The sequence below is a fragment of the Phoca vitulina genome, unplaced genomic scaffold (assembly GCF_004348235.1).
Source record: "Phoca vitulina isolate PV1807 unplaced genomic scaffold, GSC_HSeal_1.0 scaffold2, whole genome shotgun sequence".
NCBI classification, from domain to species: domain Eukaryota; kingdom Metazoa; phylum Chordata; class Mammalia; order Carnivora; family Phocidae; genus Phoca; species Phoca vitulina.
In genome coordinates, this window is record NW_022589705.1 from 70,841,975 (window position 1) to 70,865,023 (window position 23,049).

The 23,049-nt window shown below is 53.6% G+C and overlaps 1 protein-coding gene across 1 annotated transcript; it reads left to right on the forward strand.

The window, feature by feature from the left end:
* Window positions 1-1,622: 1,622 nt before the first annotated feature.
* HEYL (hes related family bHLH transcription factor with YRPW motif like) lies at window positions 1,623-21,534 on the forward strand. Its single transcript, XM_032432187.1, has 5 exons — window positions 1,623-1,754; window positions 8,201-8,267; window positions 9,297-9,380; window positions 10,671-10,752; window positions 13,816-21,534. Exons 1-5 carry the CDS (start codon window positions 1,675-1,677, stop codon window positions 14,487-14,489), a joined length of 987 nt encoding a protein of 328 aa, XP_032288078.1. The 5' UTR covers window positions 1,623-1,674; the 3' UTR covers window positions 14,490-21,534.
* Window positions 21,535-23,049: the final 1,515 nt, after the last annotated feature.

Genomic DNA, 23,049 nt, shown 5'->3' on the forward strand with positions numbered 1-23,049 from the left:
TGTGCATCCCATTTTGATGACCTGGGGCATCTCACACGAACATGCCCACAACAGAGCCCTTCACCTTCGCCTACAAATCTGAGACACTGCCAGGCCTTGCAATTGGAGTCATTACACAGGGCAGGTACCTGGTGGCATCTTTGATCTCTGCCTTTCCAGGGAATGCATAGTGCGTGGATTGTACAACTTCTATGTTGGTTGTGATTTCCACTCCACTGGTATGTGCCCGGTGGAGCACTGAGGTGTGTGAGCACTGTGGGCATCTGGGATAGAAGGTGTGTGAGCGCTGAGGGCATCTGGGATAAGAGTCCACAGGTGTGGCTGGGGTGACCACCAGGGCCTCCTGAGAAAGCAGAGGCTGCAAGCAGGTGCTGACTCCTCCTGCTACCCATGTCTCAGAGTGTGTATGTATGTGTTTGTGTACTTGGCCACGTGGTTGTGTCTGCAGACATGTGTGGAAGGGGGCACAGGAATGTTATTCCACACTACTGTAATCAAGTGTTCCCAAGCAGGTCCGGAAAGTGCAGTTATTCTCAGATGAGCAGCCCTATTCTCCCAAGCAAAGGGGTGGCTTTGTCTGTGTCCTGGTGGGCAGGTGAAAGGGAGAGACTTCTCTGGTGTCTCACCCACCACATCAAGACCTTCCTGTCTCCTCCTCCCTGCCCTTGAAGTCCACCTTGCAGGCTGTTCCCATTCTGCTTCCTTCTGAGCCTTGGGGGCTTCCCTGAGGTACTGGGCTATGAGGATGGCTGGTGAATCCCTGAGAATCTTCCTTGAGTCTCCCTTCTCAGCTGCAGTCCCCACTGAGTGAACAGTTTGGTCTGGTTGTGTGTGGGGACCCAGGAAGGGAGGCTGAAGAGTACTTCCCCACCCCCTTTTTTGAGGCCCTGCCACAGCTTTGGGAATGGAGCCCTCTCCTGGCGCTCTTGGCCTCCCAGGCCAGCTCTGCCTCTGGTAACTGGGAATGGATTCCCAGGGACACCCACCGGCCCCCACCACCCAGTCCAGTTCTCTTGGCCAGAGCCGCGGTACCGCCGCATCTTCAGCTGTCCCTTGGGGGGGATGACAGCCGCTTATCTCATGTTGGAGCCTCCCCACTCCCCCCGACCGCCCGCCCAACGCACACTCATTCCACATGCCTTGGACCCTATGGGAAAAGCTGCTGGAGGATTCTCGTCAAGGATCAGGCCACAGCCACTCCCACCAACCTCACCAAACCCCATGTGTCTGCCTCCTCCAGAACCCCAGGAGGCAGGAGCCGGCGGGTTCGACCCTTGCAGAAACTGGGGCATCGCGGAACGGCGCCCCCAGAGACCCGCAGCTCCCGGGGCGAACCAGGGACAGACGAGGACCCCTGGCTTCCCCGGAGGTGGGCCTCCAAGGGCACCTGCCCAAGGCCACCCAGCGCGCAGCGGCCAGGGCGGCGGAGCGGAGCCGGACCTCCCAACCGTCGGAGGGGGTGGTGACCGCCCGGGGCCTTCCCACGGCTCGGCCTGCGCGTCACCGCGGGGGCGAGGGGGCGCCGGGGCGCCGGGGGCTGCGGCGCAGGAGAGGGCCCTGGGAAAGGGCGGCGGGGCCGGGGCGGGGCCTGGGCGGGGCGGGGCCGGGGGCGGGGCCCGACTTCCCGGCCGGGAGCCGGCACGGTCGCGCGGAGACCCAGAGCCTGCGCTCGCCATGAAGCGGCCCAGGGAGCCGAGCGGCTCTGACAGCGAGTCCGACGGACCCATCGACGTGGGCCGCGAGGGCGAGCTGAGGTGAGGGCCGGGATGGGGATACTGGGAGTGTCTGGACGGGTTCAGCGGGCCTTAGGACTAGTCCTTCGTACGGCCTCAGGAGACGCAGGTGTGGGCGACGGCCCGCAGGTGTGTGTGGGGTGGGGGTGCAAGTGGGGGACACGTGTGCAGCGTGGGCCGTGACACGCACGAGTGTCTGGATCCTCTGCGCTCTGGGCCATTTCGGGCTCAGGGTGCCGGGATGGAAGTGGAGTTCAGCTCTGGGGTCTCATGTTCAGTTGGTGATCGTCTTTCTGTAGAAGTGCCAGGTTGAGGCGACTGGCGCGGAGTTTTCCCTGAAGATCTTAGGAAACCCTCATGGAGTATTGGTTCCACACTCCCTGTCCGGAATCCGCTGAGTGGGCAGAATAGCCATACTTTCTCTATTCTACCTTAGCTTGGGTGCACTTTCCATGTAGTACACAAAAGGCTTCCAGGGAGAAGAAAATCTCCCCTCCACTAAGCAAATTGGACTTTGGAATCAAGGTTTTGGTACCGAAGAAAATAATAGCTGACTTGTCAGTGCAGGGGCCTACACTCCAATTCCAACACTTTCTAATGCACACCCTGCTGCCAATGTCTTTCAGCTTTTGGTAAATATTCTGACTTGCTTCAAACCTGTGGAACAAACTCCACTGGTACCGTTCTGCTATTTCCCCCAGTTCTGTGAACAATCTAAGCTTCAGTTTCCTCATCGGTGAAATGGGTATAAGTAATAGAACCGATCCCAGTTTTACTGGGAAAATCAAATAAGATGATGCATGTCATGAGCTTAGCACAGGGCTTAGCACATAGCAAATGTTTAATTCGTGTCAGGCACCCAACATGTGATGCCCAGAGCCCTGAAAGAGCAGCAGGGACTGAGTGGGAGTCTGCAGGCCTGAGTCCCAGCCCCAAGTCTGCCACCAACTCACCATGTGACCTTGGGCCATTGCTTTCTCTTTCTGAGCCTGTTTCCCCATCAATAAAATAAAAGGAGGACATGGAGTGGGAAAGAGAGGGGGCTATCTGATCTCTCCTGGCTCATCCAAACCTGACTCTCTAGAACAGATTTGAAAGGGGGATTCAGTTCGTCCTTAGGGATGTTTTTGAGGGACTTCATCATTTCAGTGACTCCAGTTTTCTGAGACCAGGAGATCCTACCTTAATCACAAAGCCTAGTAAAAATGCCACCAGTTTCCAAGTATTTATAGCTTATAACAGGAGCTAAGGTAATAGATATCCCCCTTGCATCCTGTACACTAATTAGGTTTTGGGGTATATAATACAATTTCCTATGCAACTTATTAGCATTCTTAAATTGTTTAGCAGAAACTGCTATTTAGAGAAGCATTTCTCTGAGTCTGGGCCTGCTAGGAGCTGGGGAAGGGCCCAGCACCATGTGCTGGTGGTGGAGAGGGCTCTCAAATTCAATGTCATTGGGTCTTCATGAATCAGAGGCATGAAATTGATGCCAGAGAGCTGGCTCTGTCTTCCAAGAATTTGCAGTTTGGCCAGTGACCTGCCAGGTCACACAAAGACCATGGACAGGATGGAAGATGGAAGGAGAGACAGACTGTGGGCTGTGAGGGCACCCAAGCAGGGAGAGGTCACTTACAAGCAGAGGCATCGTGGAGGGTTTCTTGAAGGTGGTGGCATTTGGGCAATGGCATAAAGGATCAGTGGGCAGATTTTTCCTACACGGCATTTTGTCCTTTTAGCCAGAGCCCATTTTTAGAGACTGTCTAGATTCTTAGAGGAGCAGACCCTCTCAGAGCAGAGAAAGCAGTTGGACATCTGGCAGAGGCTGACTTATAGACCCCTCTTTGTAGCACTCACCAAAGGGCCCTCCCCCCAGCAGACATCAATGCTTCAATTCAGGGCGTGCTGAACGATGCCTGCTGTGGCCCAGACCCTGGGCTGGGCGTGGGGGGCCCAGATGTATCCTGCTAAGCCTCTGCCCTCAGGGAACTCTCAGAGAAGAAGAGCTTCGTGTACAAAGAAAGCCAGATAAACAGTGGCAAGGGCCATGGGACTGGGGCAGCCAGCCTCCCTGGGGTCAGAGGCAGGGCGTAAATCCCCCACACTCAGAGATGTGAGAATAAGGAGCAGGGTATATTCCATTGTCACTGTGGGCATCTGCCTGATGGCGGCATCTTGCCCCATATGAGATAATCACACACAGATCTCCTATCTGAACCCAGCACCCCCCCCCCCGCCCTCTGCCGACACAAGCTGGGTCCCAACGGAGAGTATAACCTCTCTCTCCCCTCCCCCTCTGTGAACATTCAGTGAACACCTGTCATATGTCAGGCACTGGGTCGGGGCCTGTGGGTCTTTCCTACATGATTTAAGGCACATGGTGGCCTCTGAAGTCAGATAGACCTGAGTTTGATTCTCACCACCATTAACGTGGGCATTTCTGAACTTCAGTTTTCTCCTTTGCAACACAGGGATGCTAATACCTACCTCACAGGGTGAGCCTTTGATGAGGTAATGTACCTAAAGTGCACAGCTCCCTGATTTAGCCCAAGGTAACTTCCAACAAATGCTGCTCTGGAAGGGGTCATCATTCAGTTGGAGGGTGCCATGTTCACGAGGCAGCTGGGTCTAATGAAAAGATTAGAAGCCTGAAGACTTGATTTGCTGGGCATGATTCTTAACTCTTTGTGTCTCTGTCACTCCATCTATCAAATGATTATTTTTCCTAATGTGAAATAGCCCCAAAAAGACTTAATTCACAGGGCTATTGTGCAATAAATGAGACAAGTAAATGTGGAAGTACTGTCTAGAACAAGGAGTACTGGCTATGTGACACACATGGTGGGGGAGGGGTGACGATACGGGGTGCACTGGGAAGAGCACTGGATTAAAAGCCAGGAGACTTGGCTCCAGTTCTGGAATTTCCTCCAATTTGCTGTGTGGCCTGGAACAGACCCTTCCCCTCTCAGATTTGCCTTATTTTAAAAGTGGGCTCAACACTCCTGAAAACCCTTCATTGGGGATATCATGATTCTGCCTTTGGTTAATGCAAAAGGCGTTCCCCGGGGGGGCGGGGGGGGGGGAGCGGAGTGCCCCAGGGGGCCTGAGGGTGAGTGCTGAGGGCATCAGGACTGGCAGCCAGACCACCTGGAAAGCTGCTCTCCCCCACACCCCAAGAGACCTCCCCAGAAATCTGGCTAGGGACCACTCGACGCACATGGAACAGATCTTGGTGGTCAGCATATCTTCTCTGGGTCCGTGAAAATCTGCCTTATTTTCAGACTGTCAGACAAGAAGCTCTCACACCTCCCCCCAGTGTCAGGGCCAGATCACAGCCTGGAAGTGAGCTCTGGTTGAGCTCTTGGGAGCTTTAAGGATAAGGGGACTGGAGGGCTATTCAGACAGACAGGAAATAGGAATTAAGAGGGAAAACAATGCTGAATTTGGAGCCAGAAGACATGGATTCCCATGCTGGCTTTGCTCCTTAGCAGCTGCGTAGGCTGGGCAAGCTGCCTCCGGTCTCCAAGCCTCAGCATCCTCATCTGTAAAATGGGGCTTTTGTTAGGCTCAAAGGAGGGAAATATATGTAGCGATGCCAAGAAAACTGTGAAGTGAGGTTTGCCTGTGAGATATGGGAGTCGGGGAAGAGGGATAATACTGCAGAGAACAAGTGACCAGGCGAGTGGATAAAGGGATGGCAGAGCCGCTGTGCCCTGCAAGGGGTGCGTCAACCTCCAGCAGATGGTCCCCGAGGAGGGATCAGGCTGAGGGGCAGTGACGTGTGCAGTGCTAACCCAATACCCCTAGAGACTCCTTATCCAGCCTAGGGGGGACAAAGGCCATGTTTTATTATCCCTTGGCTCTTGGGGCTTGTCCTGAGTGTAGCTTTGTAAACAAGCTGCCCTACAGATCTCAGGATCGGGCCATCCGAGCCCTGGACCTAGCTTGCTGGGCCATCCCTCCCAGGAGCTTCATAGGCCTCTGACCAGCCCTTCTCATCCAGATGTTTGGAAGGAGATATCCTTTTCCAGATGTAGCTGGACAAAGCCTGGGACATAGCAGTGGGATTTGATCACAGTTGATGTGGACTCTCCTGCAACCTTCTCTCTTTGAGCAGTTGATGAAAATGATCTAACCTCTCATGCCAAGAGGGTAGTCACATGGGCTGGGACCCTCCTGGTGAGCCACATAGACCCCCATTCCACAAAGGCCTGGGAGGTAGCTTTTATGGTATCACTTCTCTGCTCCCCAGTGATGCCAAAGATGGGGGCAGGAGGAGGGAGCTCAACCATGGGCTCTGCTATGCTCCAAGCACTTGCTGGGTACTGGGGCTACCATGGTGAATGAGACAGGCATGGTTCATGACCTCAGGGAGCCTACGCACTTGGTGCAGAGACAGACATTAATCAAATAATCATATACATAAAAAACAACAAATGGGTATACATGCTATGAATGCAGGATGCTAGGAGAGGGTAGAGCAGGGGCCATCTAGTGGGAGGGGGGTGTCAAAAAAGGCTCCCCCAGGGGCACCTGGGTGGCTCAGTTGGTTAAGCGACTGCCTTCGGCTCGGGTCATGATCCTGGAGTCCCGGGATCGAGTCCCACATCGGGCTCCCTGCTCGGCAGGGAGTCTGCTTCTCCCTCTGACCCTCCTCCCTCTCATGCTCTCTGTCTCTCATTCTCTCTCTCTCAAATAAATAAATAAAATCTTAAAAAAAAAAAAAAAAAAAAAAAAAGGCTCCCCCAGGAAGGTGGCATTTGAATTGAGATCTGAACAGTGGTAGAAAGTACTAGGCAAAAGAGGCTGGGGCTTGGGGGTGGGGAGACAGGGTGCAGCAGAGAACTCTAGGCCAGGGGGGCAGTATATGCTACCACAGGAAGGAGTGGAGCATCACAGGCTGAGGCATACAGAGCAAAGGAGAGTTGAGTCTAGAAGGTGACAAGAGCCAGCTGGGCCACCTGAAAGATGATGGCCTCGATCCTAAAAGCATTGGGAAGGCCCTGAGGAGTTTTAAGAGAGTGACAAAATCAGACGTGTATTTAAATGATCACTGGGCCTGTTTGTAGGGGGTCAAAGGGGTGCAAAGGGTCCCAGCAATAGAATCCTGCAGCCGTCCACATGAGAGATGATAGAGGTTTGGTCCTCTGAGCAGCAGTGGAAATAAGCAGGACAGAGGGGAGACATATCTCAGACATGGAATGGGCACTTTTGGATGAGGTGGGTGAGGACAGAAGAGGAATCAAAAGTAGTGGTGGCCAGGGGGCCTCGCAGAACTGGGAGATGGGATGCCTTTGCTGAGATGGGGGTCCAGGGTGAAGACAGGGGTGGTGGTGGAGGTGGAGGTACGCTCACGGGTACGAGTTCAGATGTGTGGCATTTTGTATTTGGAAATGGCAGGGGAGTCCCCTTGTTTAAAGTTATTCGTGGATAGGGCATCTCCCCCTGGGAGCTGAGCGTTGGCTGGGGCCTGGCGGACCGCATCCAGTCCAGCCCTGGACCTGAATGGGGCCTCCGGGGTGTTGGCCAAATGAATGGCCCTCCGTGCAACCCCGCGAATCCCCTCTGTTCCGGGAGAGCCTCTGAAGCAGGAAACCGTTAGCGGGGCGAGCGGTTGGGCTGGAGAAGATTTCGGTCAGTCGGGGCAAGAGAGACCCCCCCATTCCGCCCCCCCACCCCCACCCCGGAGGCTGAGTCTCTTCCCGGCGATGGGGACTCCCGGAGTGCGAGCAAATATCCGTCTTGTGCCAGGCCTGCGGAGGGGCGGAGCGGCGGCCCGACGCGATGCGGGGCTGCAGCCTTCGGGGGAGGCCAGGGCAGCGTCCCGAGAGTCCGAGGGGGCCTGTGACCCAGATGCCGCCTCCCCCTCGCCCGGGCCGCGCTGCGTGGGAGGAGGCGGCAGCTGCCGGCGGGGCGGAGGGCGGGCGGCGGGCGCGCCCGGCCCGTGGGAAGCGGCGGCATCTGCTCTTTCCACGCTCTTCCCAGCGGCTCCCTCTGAAACCCAACCCGCCGGCCCGGCCCCGCCGCCGCCGCCGCCGCCGCCGCCGCCGCCGCCGCCGCCGCCCGGGCCCTCGCCCGCCCCGCCCGGGATCGGGTTGCAGGAGCGCGGCGGCCCGCTGCGGTTCCCCGACGCCCGCGGCCAGGGGCGAGGGGCAGGGGGCGAGGCCGAGCGGGTCGGGCCGGGAGCCCAGCCCCCACCCCCTGCCCCAGCAGCCGCGCGGCCCTGGGGCAGGAAACCGAGCCAGGGGCGACTTGGCGGGGTGGTGGTGGGGGGGGGGGAGCGATGGGCTCCCACCCACGCCTGCCCTGCGCCGCTTCCCGGCCTGGGAGTCCTCTGCCGCCGGGGAGACCACGGCCCTCCTGGGAGGGGGCAGTGCCCGCCCACATCCCCACCTCCTCCAAGGTCAGCCAAGGCCAGGGAGATGGTCCCCCAGCTCTGAAAAAGCAGCCTTTCTCTTCTCCTGCAGCCAGATGGCCAGGCCGCTGTCCACCCCCAGCCCTTCGCAGATGCAAGCCAGGAAGAAACGCAGAGGGGTGAGTGTCTGTCTCTGCAGAGCTGCCCGTCGAATCTTTGCCCTGAGTCCCCAGGGGCCTGGCCCCGAGAACCCTGGTCAGAAACCTCACCCCCATCTAGACTGCCTGAGGGCCAGTCCTGGCTCTGCCAGTAGCTAGCGGAGAGACTTTGGGCAAGCCACTTAACCTCTCTGTGCCTCATTTCTTCGACTGTGTAACCGAACCAATGAGGGTGCGTACCTCACAGGGCGGTTTTGGAGGTTAAATGAATTACACTCAGGACAACACCTGACTCACAGTTAGCCCTTACTGTTTATTCCAGCCTTCCCCCTCTTCTCTCCAAGCCCAGAACTTTCATTTCCTCTCAGGGTGCTGAGGGGTGGGGGAGGGGAACAGAAGAAGGAGGCTCCCTGGCTGGCTCTCTGCTGCCTCATCCCAGCCCCCTGCCCTTTGTCCCCAGGATGTAGCTGTGCTTCTGCCCCGGGGGGTCCAAAGACTGGGAATGTGGCAGAGACCAGCCCTGCCCCTCACTTAGGCAAACCATTCCTTCCAGCCCTCATCTTTATCTGTAAAACGGGGGTCATAATGTCTGCCCTGCTATCAGTATTCGGCTACCAGTAGGGTGAGGTGAGAATGAGGTCGTGTGAATGAGAGGCCTCCCCAGCTGGAAGCAATGCCTCTTCACCACCCAGCACCTGAAGGGGTAACCTTGGCCCGCAGGAGCCTCCAGGGCCTGCTGCAGGGCTGTGGCTGGTGTCCCTGTTCTGATGGGCCGGTCTCCTGTTGTACCTGCCCTTGTGCATTTTGAACATCGGCCCTGCAGACCAAGACAAGAGATTGGAGTTCCGCTCCCAGCTTTGCACTTCTTTACTGTGTGACCTTAAGCAAGTCATTGCCCCTCTCTGAGCCTCGATTTCCTCCTCCATTAAGTAAGAACAGATTTCTCTCCCTCACAAAAATATTGTGAAGGAAGATACGAATCCGTGTCCCTCAAAGCACGTTGGAAGCTGGCGAAGTGCCCACGAGTAAATTCCTGTCACTGTGTTTTAGATCATAGAGAAGCGGCGCCGAGACCGCATCAACAGCAGCCTTTCTGAGTTGCGACGCTTGGTCCCCACCGCCTTTGAGAAACAGGTATGTGATATTCCTGATGGTACCAGAGGACACCCCACGCAGGTGGCAGATACGGCCCAGTCTTCGTGGTATGTCGTATTGACTGGTAGCAGCTGCTTGAAGTGCTGGCACCTCGTTTGCTGCTATCTGTCACCTGCTGGTATCTGTCAGGGAGAAAGGGCATGGAAATTTATATTTACTCTGGTGTCTCCAGTGTTGTGGCTTTCTGTCCCTCATCCCCTTGACAGAAATCCTTAAAATGATCCTGAATGTTAGGGATGATTATGCCCGTTGCACAGGTAAGGAAACTGAGGCACAGAGAGGTGAAGTACCTTGCACTTGATCGATCACACAGCTAGGAAGTCGCAGAACAGAACCGGACCACAGAACTGTGTGAGTCTAGAGCCCCCTCGCCCTCTGCACTGCTGACAGTTCCAGAGCCGTTTGAAAGCAGAACGGGCTGCTGGGGTGTGAACACCCTGCCGCTGCCCATGGGGGTGGGGAGCAGGTGACAGTGGGAAGGGAGTCGGACGGTGAATCAATCAGACAGTCTCAAAGATTCTCCACCCTGTGCTCCAATGCACGGTCATGGGTCATGCGCCTTCCTTTATGCTGGTGAGAACAAGTCGGTCATTCCACAGACGTTCACTGACACTTCCACAGGCCCAGCTGTGACCTAGACCTGGTACCTGCCCTCAGGAGCTCACGGGGAGAGTCTGACCCTCAGGTTTCTCCTGGGAGACCAGGTGATGCTATAGGCGTAGCAAGCATTGCTCAAGAGAGAGAATAGAAAAAGAGCAAGTGCTGTGGGGCTAAGAGGATGAGCTAGATCTGGGGCGTGGTGAGCGTGAAGTTGGATTCCCAGGGAAGCTGGTCTAGGAGGCAGGTGGGTACGCGGGAGTGGCATTCTGGGGATGGCGCGCTAAGCCATGGAGGTCGATGAGACCTGCCGGGTACAATGTGCCAAGTGAGAAAAGGGAGCCAGTGCCCACTGGGGAATAGCCCCATTTTAAGGGAACAGGCAGAGTAAGGTGGAAGAAGAAGCTAGAAAAAGTGGTGTCACGGCAGTCAAGGGAAGGAGGGGTTTCGGGAAGGCTGCTCAGCAATGCAGCGGGCGCGCACGGACTAAAATGGGAACTGAAGAGAATCTGTTCGTTTGGGAAACCTTGGCCGAAGCAGAAGCCCCCCCGCAGGCCATGGTGGAGTGGGAAGAAGATGGGGACAGGGAGCCGGTGAGGGCTGATGACACCATAGGGAGGGGAGCGAGAGGTCAGCTGGAGGCCTTCACTCTTCTGTCTTCTGTACACGCAGGGCTCCTCCAAGCTGGAGAAGGCCGAGGTCCTGCAGATGACAGTGGATCACTTGAAAATGCTCCACGCCACTGGTGGGACAGGTACCGATGCTCTTCTCTCCCGGGAGTCATTCATGAAACACATATCTGGGGGCTAGGCCCTGCGGATCCACTGGTGAGCAAAGTAGACATGGTCCCTGGCCTCAAGGAACTCACGGTCTATGGTGGGGCTGAAGCAGGTCCAGGTGCAGCTGTCCCAAAGCCTGGCTCTCTCCTTTCAGCGTTACCCTCTCCACTGTCAGTGTCCCCAGTGGTCCCCACCTGGTCCTCTACTCCACTCCTTCCAGCCTTAGTTAGCCCTTGGAGGGGGTCTGCGTAGATGCCCTGTCCCTACGGGTTCCCCACCTTAACCCCCACCCTCCTTAAGCCTTAGCCCGAATGAACTCATTCCCACTGGGATCCCATTGGAAACCCTGGGAGGGGCCTGCCTGAGATGTTTAGCCACAGATGTTCACTGGTGTGCCTTCTGGGCTGGTGCTGAGGTCATGCGCGTCCTTAGCTGCACTGGTGCTGAGGTCATGCTCACAGTGAAGACCCGTCGTGGGATTATAGTAGAACCCAAATGTAACTCGTGCCGTTATTTTGGGCTGGGCCATTGCAGTGAAGTCATGGAACTGTGGCCTTAAAAAGACTTCTGAACAAATGGAAATTCTGTTTGCATGAAGCCTCACTGTGTATTTTAGCGATTTCACAATTGAGAAATCTTGAAATCTCCACAAACCTGGGCCACAAAGACCTAAGTCCTAAAACCTTAACTTGACCACCTTTGGAGGGGGCAGTCACATTTCAAGTGACCCAGCCTGGTGCTTCTCAGGCTTCAGTGAGCCACAGTATCATCTGGGGGCAGACAGTCACAGGGCACACCCCAGAGATTCTGAGCCAGGAGGCCTGGCCTGAAGGTTAGGAATTTGCAAGTTTAGCAAGCACGCCCGATGACCCTGGTGCAGGTGGTCACTGGGAGAACTTCTGCCAAAGGAATGCATGGCCAACAGTGAAAACTGATTCTAATCAACCAGTGGGGGAGAGCTCTCCAGCTACATTTATGGGTATCCAATTCAAAGAAAAATAGTGACTAATGTTTTGGCCAGAATTCTATAGTTTCAAAATGCTTTCACCAATGTTATCTCATTTGATTCTCACAAGAATCTCGAGACTGGGGGTTGTTGGCATCACCCTTCTCCGGCCAAGGGCTAATGGGAGGACAGGACTGGCTTAGAGCATGGCTTTGGGTTAGAATCCTGAATTGAATTGATTCAAATCCCATGAACTGTGAATTTGGCTCTATTACTTGCTAGCTTTATGACCTTTGACAAGTGATTTAATTTCTCTACGCCTCAATGTTCTCATCTCAGGAATGATAATAATGATAGGATTTTTCTGAGAATTAAATCAGATAATGTAAATTTGAGTACTTAATAAGAACTCAGAAAATGTTAGCTGAAAAAGAACAGCAAACACAGAAACTAAGTATACAGCCGAGTAAGGTCTTGTCTCCAAGGAGGCCTGACTCCAAACACCATCCCCTGCAGAGTTGTCCCTCTATGGGAGCCTCGGCCATGAACCAGGGACCAGATATTTGCAGCCAGAGTCATGAGGTCAGTGCCCATTGAGGCTGGTCTGTCTGTGCATAGAAGATGATTGAGAGAGGGGCAGGTGGAAAGGCAGTGAGAACCGAATACCTCTGTGGCCAGGCCACCTGGTCAGACTTCACTGAAACCAGCCAAACTGAGGATCCCAGACTGATGTCGGCAGCTGAGGACCAGAGTGGGGTCCTGCTTTCCTGACTGCCCTTCAGGCTAGGGGACAAACTCACATGCCTTCAGGGGCCAAGCCAGTAATATGCAGTTGACCCTTGAACAACACAGGTTTGAATAGTATAGGTTCACTTACATGCAGAGTTTTTGCATTAAGTGGAAACATTTTTGGAGATTTGCAACCATTTGAAAAAAAATTGTAGACACACCACATAGCCTAGAAATATTGAAAAAATTAAGAAAAAGTTAGGTATGTCATGAATGCATAAAGTAGATGTAGATACAAGTCTGTTTTATCACTCACTACCATAAAATATACACACATCCATTACTGAAGTTAAAATTTAGCAAAACTTCCTCATACAAACCCTTTCAGACTGCACATGGTGCCATTTGCAGTGGGGAGAAATGTAAATGTAAAGATGTAGTAGAATCATAACTGCATGAAGTTAACTGTGGCATATACATACCGTACTCCAGTAATAATTTCCTAGCCCCCTCCTGTTGCCCTTGTGGTGAGCTCAAGGGTTGCGAGTATCTGCTTAAGACCCCATGTGGCACTAATCATCTCTGCCAGAGCAGTCCTTCTCTCCAGGAAATTGCTATCACAGTAAAAGTGATCTCTGGTGGTTCTCACTACTAGTAGTTTGGCGGAGAGTCAAAAGTTTACTCAGGTGTTCAACTGTGCTGGGGGAGGATCGGTGCCCCTAATCCCCATGCTGTTCAAGGGTCAAGTGTAAATGATGGCTAACTTTGAATTCATGGACTATTTCTGTGCACCATTGCATTTAGTTTCACCCTCACAGCCCTGTGCAGTAAGTATTACTATGTGCCCATTTTACAGCCAAGGAAATTGAGGCTTAGAGAGATTAAGAGACCCGTCCGTGGTCAGGCTACTAGTTAAGTGGCAGAGCTGGGATTTGAACTCAGCTCTCCTGGCTTCCAGAGACCTCAGGCTTCAGTATGACACTCTGCTGCCTTCTCTGGGGGGGGGGCCCCCCGGCCCTGACGGCTGCGGTCGCCACCTCCCATGGGCACAGGTCTTTCACACCTGGCAAGTGTCCACTTAAATGACATTATCTTAGTCGCCAAGTTTCTTCTCTGCGTTCATTGTGAATTTCAATGAAAACGGTACTCTACATTTTATCATGCTTCGTAGTTCAGTGAACTCATTTGATCATCACAGTGCCCCCCCCCTCTATCCCAGGTAGGGGTGATTATTCCCACTTTACAGATGTGGAGACTGGGACTCAGAGAGGTGAGGTGGCATGCCCAAGGTCACACAGGTCTGAGCCCAGATCAGCACTTGGCCCTCGCCTGGCACACACCCTCATCACGCCTCACTTTGCAGGATTCTTTGATGCCCGAGCCTTGGCAGTGGACTTCCGGAGCATCGGTTTTCGGGAGTGCCTCACCGAGGTCATCAGGTACCTGGGGGTCCTGGAAGGGCCGAGCAGCCGTGCAGACCCCGTCCGGATTCGTCTTCTCTCGCACCTCAACAGCTATGCAGCCGAGATGGAGCCTTCTCCCACGCCCGCTGGCCCCCTGGCCTTCCCTGCCTGGCCCTGGTCCTTCTTCCATAGCTGTCCAGGGCTGTCAGTCCCAAGCAACCAGCTCACCATCCTGGGAAGAGTGCCCGGTCCCATCCTCCCCAGCGCCTCCTCTCTCGCTTACCCCATCCCGGCCCTCCGAACCACTCCTGTGCGCAGAGCTGCTGGTACCGTCCTGCCAGCCCGCAGGAATTTGCTGCCCAGTCGAGGGGCATCTTCTACGCGGAGGGCCCGCCCCCTGGAGAGGCCAGCCGCCCCCCTGCCCGTGGCCCCCAGCATCAGGGCTGCCAGGAGCAGCCACATGGCACCCCTCCTACGATCTTCTTCCCCCATGCCCCCCAGCATCGTGGGGTCCCCTGCTTATGTGGCTGTTCCTGCCCCCAGGCCCTCTTCCCCAGGGGCAGCTGGGAGGCCGGCAGGAGCCGTGCTCTGCCACTCCTGGGTCTCCGAAATCACTGAAATCGGGGCTTTCTGAGCTGGCTTTTCCCCAGTAGCGAGGAGGGTTCTTTTTCCAGGAGCTCTAAAAACAGTGCTGTCTTCTGCCCTGCTTCCTGGCCTGGCTCATCTGTCTGCGAAGGCATCTTCCTCACCCATCAGAGGCCCCTTCCTCCTTTGGCCCATCTCCCCTCCTCACTGCCCATCCCAGCTTGCGGACCCAGCTCTCCTGGAGCTGTTCTGATCTCAGAGGCCTGGTCTCATTTCTTACCTGGGACAAATAAGCCCTGGGAGGGCCCCTACAAGCTTTGCCCAGACCCTTTCCTGGGGGCAGCAGGCATGAATCTAAGGTCTGGGAACTAAGCTTGACCCTAAAAGGCACAATGGCCTCAGGCCGGCTGCTTGCCTAGAGAGTTCAGAACCCAGCCTGAGCAGTGATTGACTGGTGCAGCCTTCCCAGGCCCCCAGGGCCAGAACTTAGTGTCTGCCTCACTTCCGGAGACAGTAACAGAGCAGGGACCACAAAGCGGTCTCTGGGGAACCCCCGTCTGCCCCTGCCCACCCCGTTGCAGTGAACCACGGGACAGGCCCCCCTGCCACTGCAACCAAGGCCCGGCAGTTAGGGGCCCAGTAGGGCCTGCTCGGGTGGTCTTCCCCGCTGCAGACACCTACACTCCGGCTGACCCCCAGTTCCCTGCATGGGGATGGGAGGTTTCTGGGCAGCAATAAGGCTCCAAAACAGGGGGTCCTTACCACCAGGCCTGGGACAGCGCTCCCAGACAAGAGCTGGGATTGAGCAGAGAACCCAGCTCCCTGCCTCTCACACCATCACCATCCTCCAGATGCCTGGTCCCTGTTGGGTGCACAGCGTGGAGGGTCATGTTCCCATGTGATGGCGCCCCCGGAGGGGCCCTCTTGGGATTCAGCACCAGACGTTTGTGCTGCCTGGTTTGCATCCGGCTCGCAGAGCCCAGACTGTGGGACAGCCAAGGGCTGTCAGCTGGACAAAAATAACTGCAAGGAGGGGCGAGAGGAAGGACAGTCAGAGGCGGCTGGGCCCTTCACGGTCACACGGCGGGTCAAGGTCCTGAGATCCTGTTCACCCAGGATGCCGCGCAGCTGGCTCTGCTCAGAGGCCATTTCAGGACCCAGCTCCAGCCCTGGCCGCTCATCCTCTAACGGAGGGATCAAATGGCCTGTGGCCACCATTCCCAGCAGAACAGCAGAGGCCAGACAGGACTGGGGCAGCCCCGGGACTGACGTTCAGCTGGACCCATGTTGCCAGACCCGCCGTTAAAACGTAGAGCCACTTCTGTGCTTGTTGGCAGATATCTGCTTCCCTTGAGGGCCTCTAAATGCCCCGCTGCCCCATGTGGCTTTCCCCCAGGCCCCCACGCTGGTTGGTAAATACTTCTTTCGAATGTCACCCCTGGGAAGATTCTTTCACGCCCACCCTTTGATGGAACTACTGTCCCCAGAGACTAAATTGAGGAGATCCTTGGGCTCAGACATAGAGTTTGCTAAAACCCTGGGGGAAAGGGCCCTTTTGGAGAAATGGGGCAGAGGGCAGAGATCATTTAAACGACCCAGAAATCTCTTTTGAAAAGGCAAATTCCTCCAGGAGGCATGAAGAGCTAATGTATTCTTTCAGTTCTCAGTGTTTGTTCGATCAGATTTCTGTCCTCCTGGATGCATCTGAGATGTGCAGCTGTGGGGAGCGAGGGCAGCATTCCAGGGAGTGGGTCACCGGCCAGGGGTGCTCCTGACGGAGACAGACAGGGAGGGCAGGGCAAGTCAGCAGGCTCCCAGGAGTTGGGAGAGGTGGGCACAGGGAGGTGACAAAGGGAAGAGCCCAACTTCACCTTCGTCACAGAGGGCAGAAAGAACTGCTTCTGCTCCTAATCTTCCTCCCGCCCCTCCTCCTCCTCTCCCGGGCTATCCCAGCTGGCGGCTCCCTGCTTCCAGGGTACCAGGTCAGTGCTGCAGTCCCACAGTTCGGCAATTTCATAGCCTGAGAATATGGGAAACCCATTTCCACATTTCCAGGACCCAATTCCAGGAGAATCTGTTGACACCATCGAATGAGGTGGAAATGGCCCAGAACTTTCAGCATCTGAGTTGATCTTGAGTTCATTCTCCCCAAGAGATTGTGAATGAGAAAGGTGACTATGTATTTGTTTTCGTGGTTGAGGATTTGTATCTTTTGTTTCTATTCCCAAGCCTTTCTGGTGTCCCCGACTCCTACCCCCTTGCTGGGGCTGTAGCAGGCATCCAATAAAGTTGTTTTAGTTCTTCTAAAAACCTCTGAAAGATTCTACTTCTTGAGATTTCTGGAGTCCATCCACTTCTCTCCAAGCCCCCGGCTATCACCCTGGTCTGGCCATTTCACCTGCCCCCAGATCACTGCCCTCCACAAGGTCATCTTGCTTCCATCTTGCTTTGTCACTCAGTTCTCAAGGCAACCAGAGAGAGCTTTAAACATGCAAATCGTATCATACCAACTCTGGTGTAAAACCCTTACACTATTACCCTCTTATTCCCAAGATAAAATGCAAGCTCTTCCTCTTCTTGTCCCAACCTCACTTCCAGCCAATTCCAATCTTGCTCACTGTGCTTCTGCCACTCTGGCTTTCCTTCATTTCCTCAACATTCCAGCCTGTTCCCACCTCCAGGACTTGGCATATGCTCTTCCCATGCCCAGAATGCCCTTCCCCTACCTTCTACATGACTGAGCTCTTTATACCCTTGGCTTAAACTCACCTCCTCGGAGAAGGCTTCCTTGACTTCTGTGCTTGAATAGTTAGTTCATCAATCTCCAAGCCCCATATTCTTTCCCTCCTTAAGGCACTTGCCATTGCACATCCATGTGTGTTTACTTCTTGGTTGATCATCTCCCCCACCAGCACGTAAGCTCTGTGGGCCCAGAGACTATGTGTGGCTTGCTCTCCACCCTGGATCCAGTGCCAAGCACCGTACCTGGCTCTAAGTTGGTGTTTAATAAATATTCGTCGAATAAATGAACTGGGGAGGTGAGGAATCTTCCAGACTCTGCTGGATGATACAGGCCCTTGAGCGGTGAACCTCCCCCCCCAACTGGCTGACTTTGCAGGGAGGCTGGAGAGCAAAGTGAGAGGCAGGGCCAAGGGACTGGAAGTTCTGGCAAATGGTGGGGAGGCTCTGGCCAGAGAAAAGTGCGAGTGTGCTCGCGCTGGAGCGCACACTGACAGCTGAGACCAGGGAGGTGTCCCTCCAGCAGGTATTGTTCTCCACTACTGCCCTGATGGATCTGGCTTGCAATCAATCCTACACACATTTGCAGAGGTCTGCTCCACACCAGGCCAGGCGTGGTGGAGCCAGGGGTGATGAGAAGGCTGAGGGGACCCAGGGGGGATGTCTGCCTCTGCCTGGGGTGGCCACGGGGGAGGGGGGACAGCTGGGAGGAAGACTTCCTGAAGGAGCACCAGAAGAGCCATTCTACCAGAACAGGGAACCCCGGTGCAAAGACCTGGAGACGTTGCAGGGCGCCCTGCGAGTTGGTTCTAAGTTGAGCACGGGCCTTCAGGAACAAAGGGAAGGCGGGCTAGCCTGGGCACTGAAGCCAGGCTTCCTGGGTTCAGCCTCCACCTCTGTCACTTATCAGGGTTGTGGTCTTGGGCAAGTTACTTAACAACCCTAACCCTCAACTTCCTCACCGATAGAATAGGGATAATGCAGTAATGGCTATTAACTGAGTGGTAACTGTACTGGGCACTGTTGGTAATGCTTTTCATGGAATGTTCCCATTTTACAGATGAGAAAACTAAGCCAAGACACCATCTCCTAAAGTTAGGGGAGATCGAATGGGGTAGCACACAGAAAGCCTTCACCCCAGAGCTTGGGTCATATGAAACACTCAGTCAATCTTAGCCCATTAGTGTCATTAATGGAAAGAGACCAGATCCAAACTGGGGGAAACCTTGGGTGCCATGCAGAGTTTGGGCTTTAGCTTATAGGCAATGGAAGCCATGGAAGGTTTTGCCAGGTGAATGCCAAGGTAAATGCCAAGATCAGACCCGTTTAAGAAAGTCTTGCTTGGGGTAGTGACTGGGAGAAGGAGTTTTCAGACTCAAGTCTACCTGTTCATTGGAAACACTTAGATGCTTTTTAAAAACATCATTGCCCAGGCCCCAGAGATGATGATTTAACCTGTGTGCAACAGAGCCCAGACATCCCATAAGGAGGTGTGAAGAAGAGTTGGGATTTCTTTCCTAGTCAACATAAATTTCCATTCAGTAGGTGAATTGGACTCCAGTTTGTGAGCCTAAAAAGAACTCATACTTTCTGAGAAGCAAAGCAGAAATTAGTTTCCACAAGGGCATCTCTGTCCTCCAAGCCCCTCCTAGTCCCTGGCCCATGGTAGATGCCTAAGAAACATTTTGTGTTGAAAGCTTTGGGGATTTGTAATTCAATCAAGAGTCATTGAGTATTTTTTGACTTTGTGAAAAACTCAAGATATTAGCTTCCTTTTCTTTTTCCTGGGGAGAGAGAGTAGGAAAAATCAGGCCTGAATATCAGCTGATTCCATTAATAACAGTAAACATTTTGAGCCCTTGACTTACATTATCTCATATAATCTTCCCTATAGCCCAGAGAGCAAGAACATTATTATCCCCCATTTTACAGAAGAGGAAATTGAGACTCAGTTTGTTAGTGAAAGCATCCAAAATTTACAATACTAATCAATGTTCCAGTCAAAATGAAAACGAAGGTCTATCTGATTCAGTCTTAACCAGTACAGTACACTGCTTCCTTCCCAAGATGCCTCCTGTTACAAAGCCAACGACATTCAGTGGTAGGCCTTAAGGACTTGGGCTGGACTATTATGTTAGCCTGGGAAGCCTTCATCCCACCATGCTTTTCTCCCCGGTGCTAGGGAGAGTAAAGCTTGGCTGCTGTAACAAAGAGGCCCAGCAATAACTCAGTGGATGAAAGAAGACAGAAGCTTATTTATTTCTTGTGTAAATGCCTGGTGAATATTGCAAGTCAGCCAGAAACTCTGCTCAGTGCAGACATTCTAGAACCCAGATTCCTGCCATCTTGATTCCTCGCCATCCCCTAGGGCATTGGGTCTACCTGGTTGAAGCGAGGTCTCCATAGGTTCAAGCCAGCAAGAAGGGAACAAGAGTCTGGTATAGGCATGACCAGTCTTTTTAAACTTAGACCCAGGAGTGGCATGTCTATGTCCATCAACTTTCTCTTGGTGAGAACTTTGATGGTTGGCCACATCAAACTGCAAAGGAGGCTGGGAAATGCATTTTAGCCCTGTTCTCTGAAATAGGTGTGAATGGATGTTGACAGATAGTCTCTATCACCTGGCCCTTACCACCCAGCCTGGGAGGGCCATTGGAAGCTATGACTGCTGTGTGTGTGTCTGTGTGTGTGTGCGCGCGCACATGCACACCCATGATCTGGAGGTCAATTTACTTTGAGTTTAAGGAACCAAGTATAGATATTCCACCTACCATTCTCTGATTCCACAAGGGTAGGTTAGATTCCCTCAAATGGAATTGTGTCTGTACTGGGCCCAGTGCTCTAGAGAACTCCCCCAGAAAACACAGTGTAAGAGTAGGAGGGCTTGTTACCAGTGGGCCTCACCCACAACTGATCAGCCTCCCCTGGGGGGACTGTGTGCCATATGGGGCCCTGAGGGCCTCCTTCCAGCATCCTGGCTCCCCACTGGGGAGGAGGATGTGACTGATGTTCATACCTTCCCTGACCCAGACTGGCTGTCCTGCTTGCTTCTCTTCCAACTGACACAGCCTGCCTGGAGCTCTGGTAAAATGTGGGGCCTCACAGAGCTGTGGGCTCTGTTTGTGGAAGTTAAGTCTCTCATGAATAGGGCTGCTGAGAGGGCCCTCATTAATTACTTGACAGTGGTGGGTGAAGAGGGGCCAGGCGTTGGGTCTCCAAAGACCCCAGCTCTCAGGACTTTTTTTTTTTTTTTAAACTTCATGTCAGAGTAGAAAGAAGCAAGAGTGTCATTCAGTCCATGAATCTCAGAAAGCTGTCTGGCCAACCTCAGGGGCAACCCTGAGCCCAAGGGCCATTTTAAAGTCAGCATTGGCTCAGGCCTTTGGGCAAGATCTGGACTGCCCTGCTTTGCTCAAGGAACTCCAGTGTGTAACACTCCAGCCCAGGCACCCAGATGCTCTGTTGGAGCCCCAGTAAAATAATGAACAACTCCAGCAACCCTAAAAGGAATCACTCAACGAGAAGGAACAGTAGGAATGCTTCATAAGGCACAGCACATTACATTTCAAGTGCCTTCAAGGGGGTTACCTCACTCACGCCCCTTGACAATTTGGTCAAGGGAGCCAGGGCAGGAATTATTATCTCTGTAACGCAGACAAAAAACCCAGTCATATTTCAGGCAAAATAATTTGCCCCCAGATCAGAAAAACAGCAAATGGCAGAGCTTGTTTGGACAGCAGCAGAGAGTCATGGATCATAAGTAGGCACACAGAAGTCCTGTAACATTATCCAACCATTACCGAGCACTTGCCATATGCAAGCCTGGTACCAAGTGCTTCACATGTGGGGTCTGAGTTTATCTGCACAGCTCCACAGTTTAGGTTTTGTTTCTATTATTATCTCCATTTTACAGATGAAGAAACAGAAGCTCAGAGAGATTAAGTGACGCATCCAATGTAACACAGCTGATAGGTGGCAGAGCTCTTAAGTGCCTACTAAGTGCTCCATCTTCTGTGTTCACCCCTTCCCCATATTGGGGTGGGAGGGGTACCCAGGCCTCCACAACGACTCCTGGCTTACACCTCAAGGCTTTGGCTTCACACCCATCAGTATCAACACAGCCACCCCTCAGGACATAGAAACCAGCTCTGTCTGCCTTCTTAACAACACATAGGGAGTGCTGACTATGTGGCAGGCACTCATCTAGGTGTTGGGATACAGCAGTAACTAAAACAAAGCCCCAGATTCATGGAGGGAGACAGATGATAAACACCTAGACAAATACATAAATACATGAAATGCTGGATGGGGAAGAAGGATGGGGTGGATAAGGGAACAGAGAGTGATGGGGGGAAGGTGCTATTTTACCTAGCATGACAGTCTGAACTGACACTAGAGGGAGGAAGGAAAGAGGGGGAGAGAGGAAAGAGGCTGAGGGAAGGAGGAAGAGGGAAGGAGAGGGAGGGAGGGAGGGGAGGAAGGGGGAGGGAGCCATGCAACCATCAGAGGGGAGGGTGTTCTAGGCAGGGAGGGTCAAGGTCTAGTCCCAGAGGCCAGTGTAGCTGGGGTGTAGACAGCAGGGGGAGAGTGGCAGGAGATAAAGTCGGAGAGAGGTGGGGAACAGGTCATGAGAGGATGTTAGATTTTATTCTGAGTGAGGCAGGAAGGCATGGAAGAATTAGTGTCCAGAAGACTCTTGATCCGGCATACATATTAGGAGTCATGGTGTGAAGAACAGACTGAGACTGAGAGTGACAAGGGTGGGAGCAGGCAGGCCATGTAGACCTCCCCAATTCCAGTGACCACCTTCACACCACCTCAACTGCCCACCCCCACAGAACCCACCATCACCAAAAACGTCTCCTCTGGAGAATCCTGATTTCAAACATCCCATCCTCCAGCCACCATGTGCTCTCCTTCAAGTTCCCTCTGCTCAGCTTTCCCATGGCAGAAATTCTCCAACCTCACAGAGTTCTTCAAATCGTTGGCCCCACCACCCCCTCCCAGCCATTGGTCACCTCCTGGTTTCACTTCCTTCCTTACCTTGCTAAGAGGGCACCCCTTCAAATAACCTTAGTCCTTGTCCCATCCCTCCCTCCATTGCAATCACCAGGTGTGGGGACAGACTTTATAATGGCCCCCATGACCCCATGACCCCCTGCCTCCTGGTGTCCATACCTTGTACAATCAATCCCATCTACTATGTGCAGGTAGAACCTGTGACTTGGTTCTAATCAATAGAATATGGCAAAGGTGAGGGATGTCACTCTCATGGTGAAGCTACATCATATGGCAAAGGTGATGGGATGTCCCCCCACGATTTTCTTACCTTACGTAAGACTCTGTCTTAGCCATCTGGAGAAAGGGACTCTCCCTGAAGGTTTGATGAAGTCAGTGGCCATGTTGGAGAAGTCCATGGAGCAAGGTGCTGTGAGTGGTCTCTGGGGCCTCAGGGGCAGGATTCAACTGGCAGCCAGCAAAAAGCCAGGGCCCCATCACATAGCATAAGGGGGTGAATTCTGTCAACCACCTGAATGAGTTTGAGAGTGGATATTCCCCCAGTCAAGCCTCCAGATGAGCCTGGCCAGCGCCATGCTCACAGCCTTGTAAGACCCTGAGCAGGGGACCCATGTAAGCCTTGCCAGGCCTCCTGACCACAGAAACTGTGAGGTAATGAATGTGTGTTGTTTGACACACTCAATTCATGATAACTGTTACACAGCAATAGATAATATACGAGGCAAAACCTGAATCTGGGTTACAACCAACTTCCTGCCTGTTCTACACCTGCTGGACAAGAGTCATTCAGCTGACTAGAAAAGTCATTGGTTGATTTATTCACAATCAGAAATTTCACATGGGAGCCCACT

What these genes read in the sequence shown, in the direction of transcription:
- HEYL (XM_032432187.1), top strand. Translation starts at nt 1,675, where the DNA reads ATGAAGCGGCCCAGGGAGCCGAGCGGCTCTGACAGCGAGTCCGACGGA. An exon ending in GGCCGCGAGGGCGAGCTGAG is followed by an intron (nt 1,755 to 8,200) that starts GTGAGGGCCGGG and finishes CTTCTCCTGCAG; the next exon opens with CCAGATGGCCAGGCCGCTGT. An exon ending in CCACCGCCTTTGAGAAACAG is followed by an intron (nt 9,381 to 10,670) that starts GTATGTGATATT and finishes CTGTACACGCAG; the next exon opens with GGCTCCTCCAAGCTGGAGAA.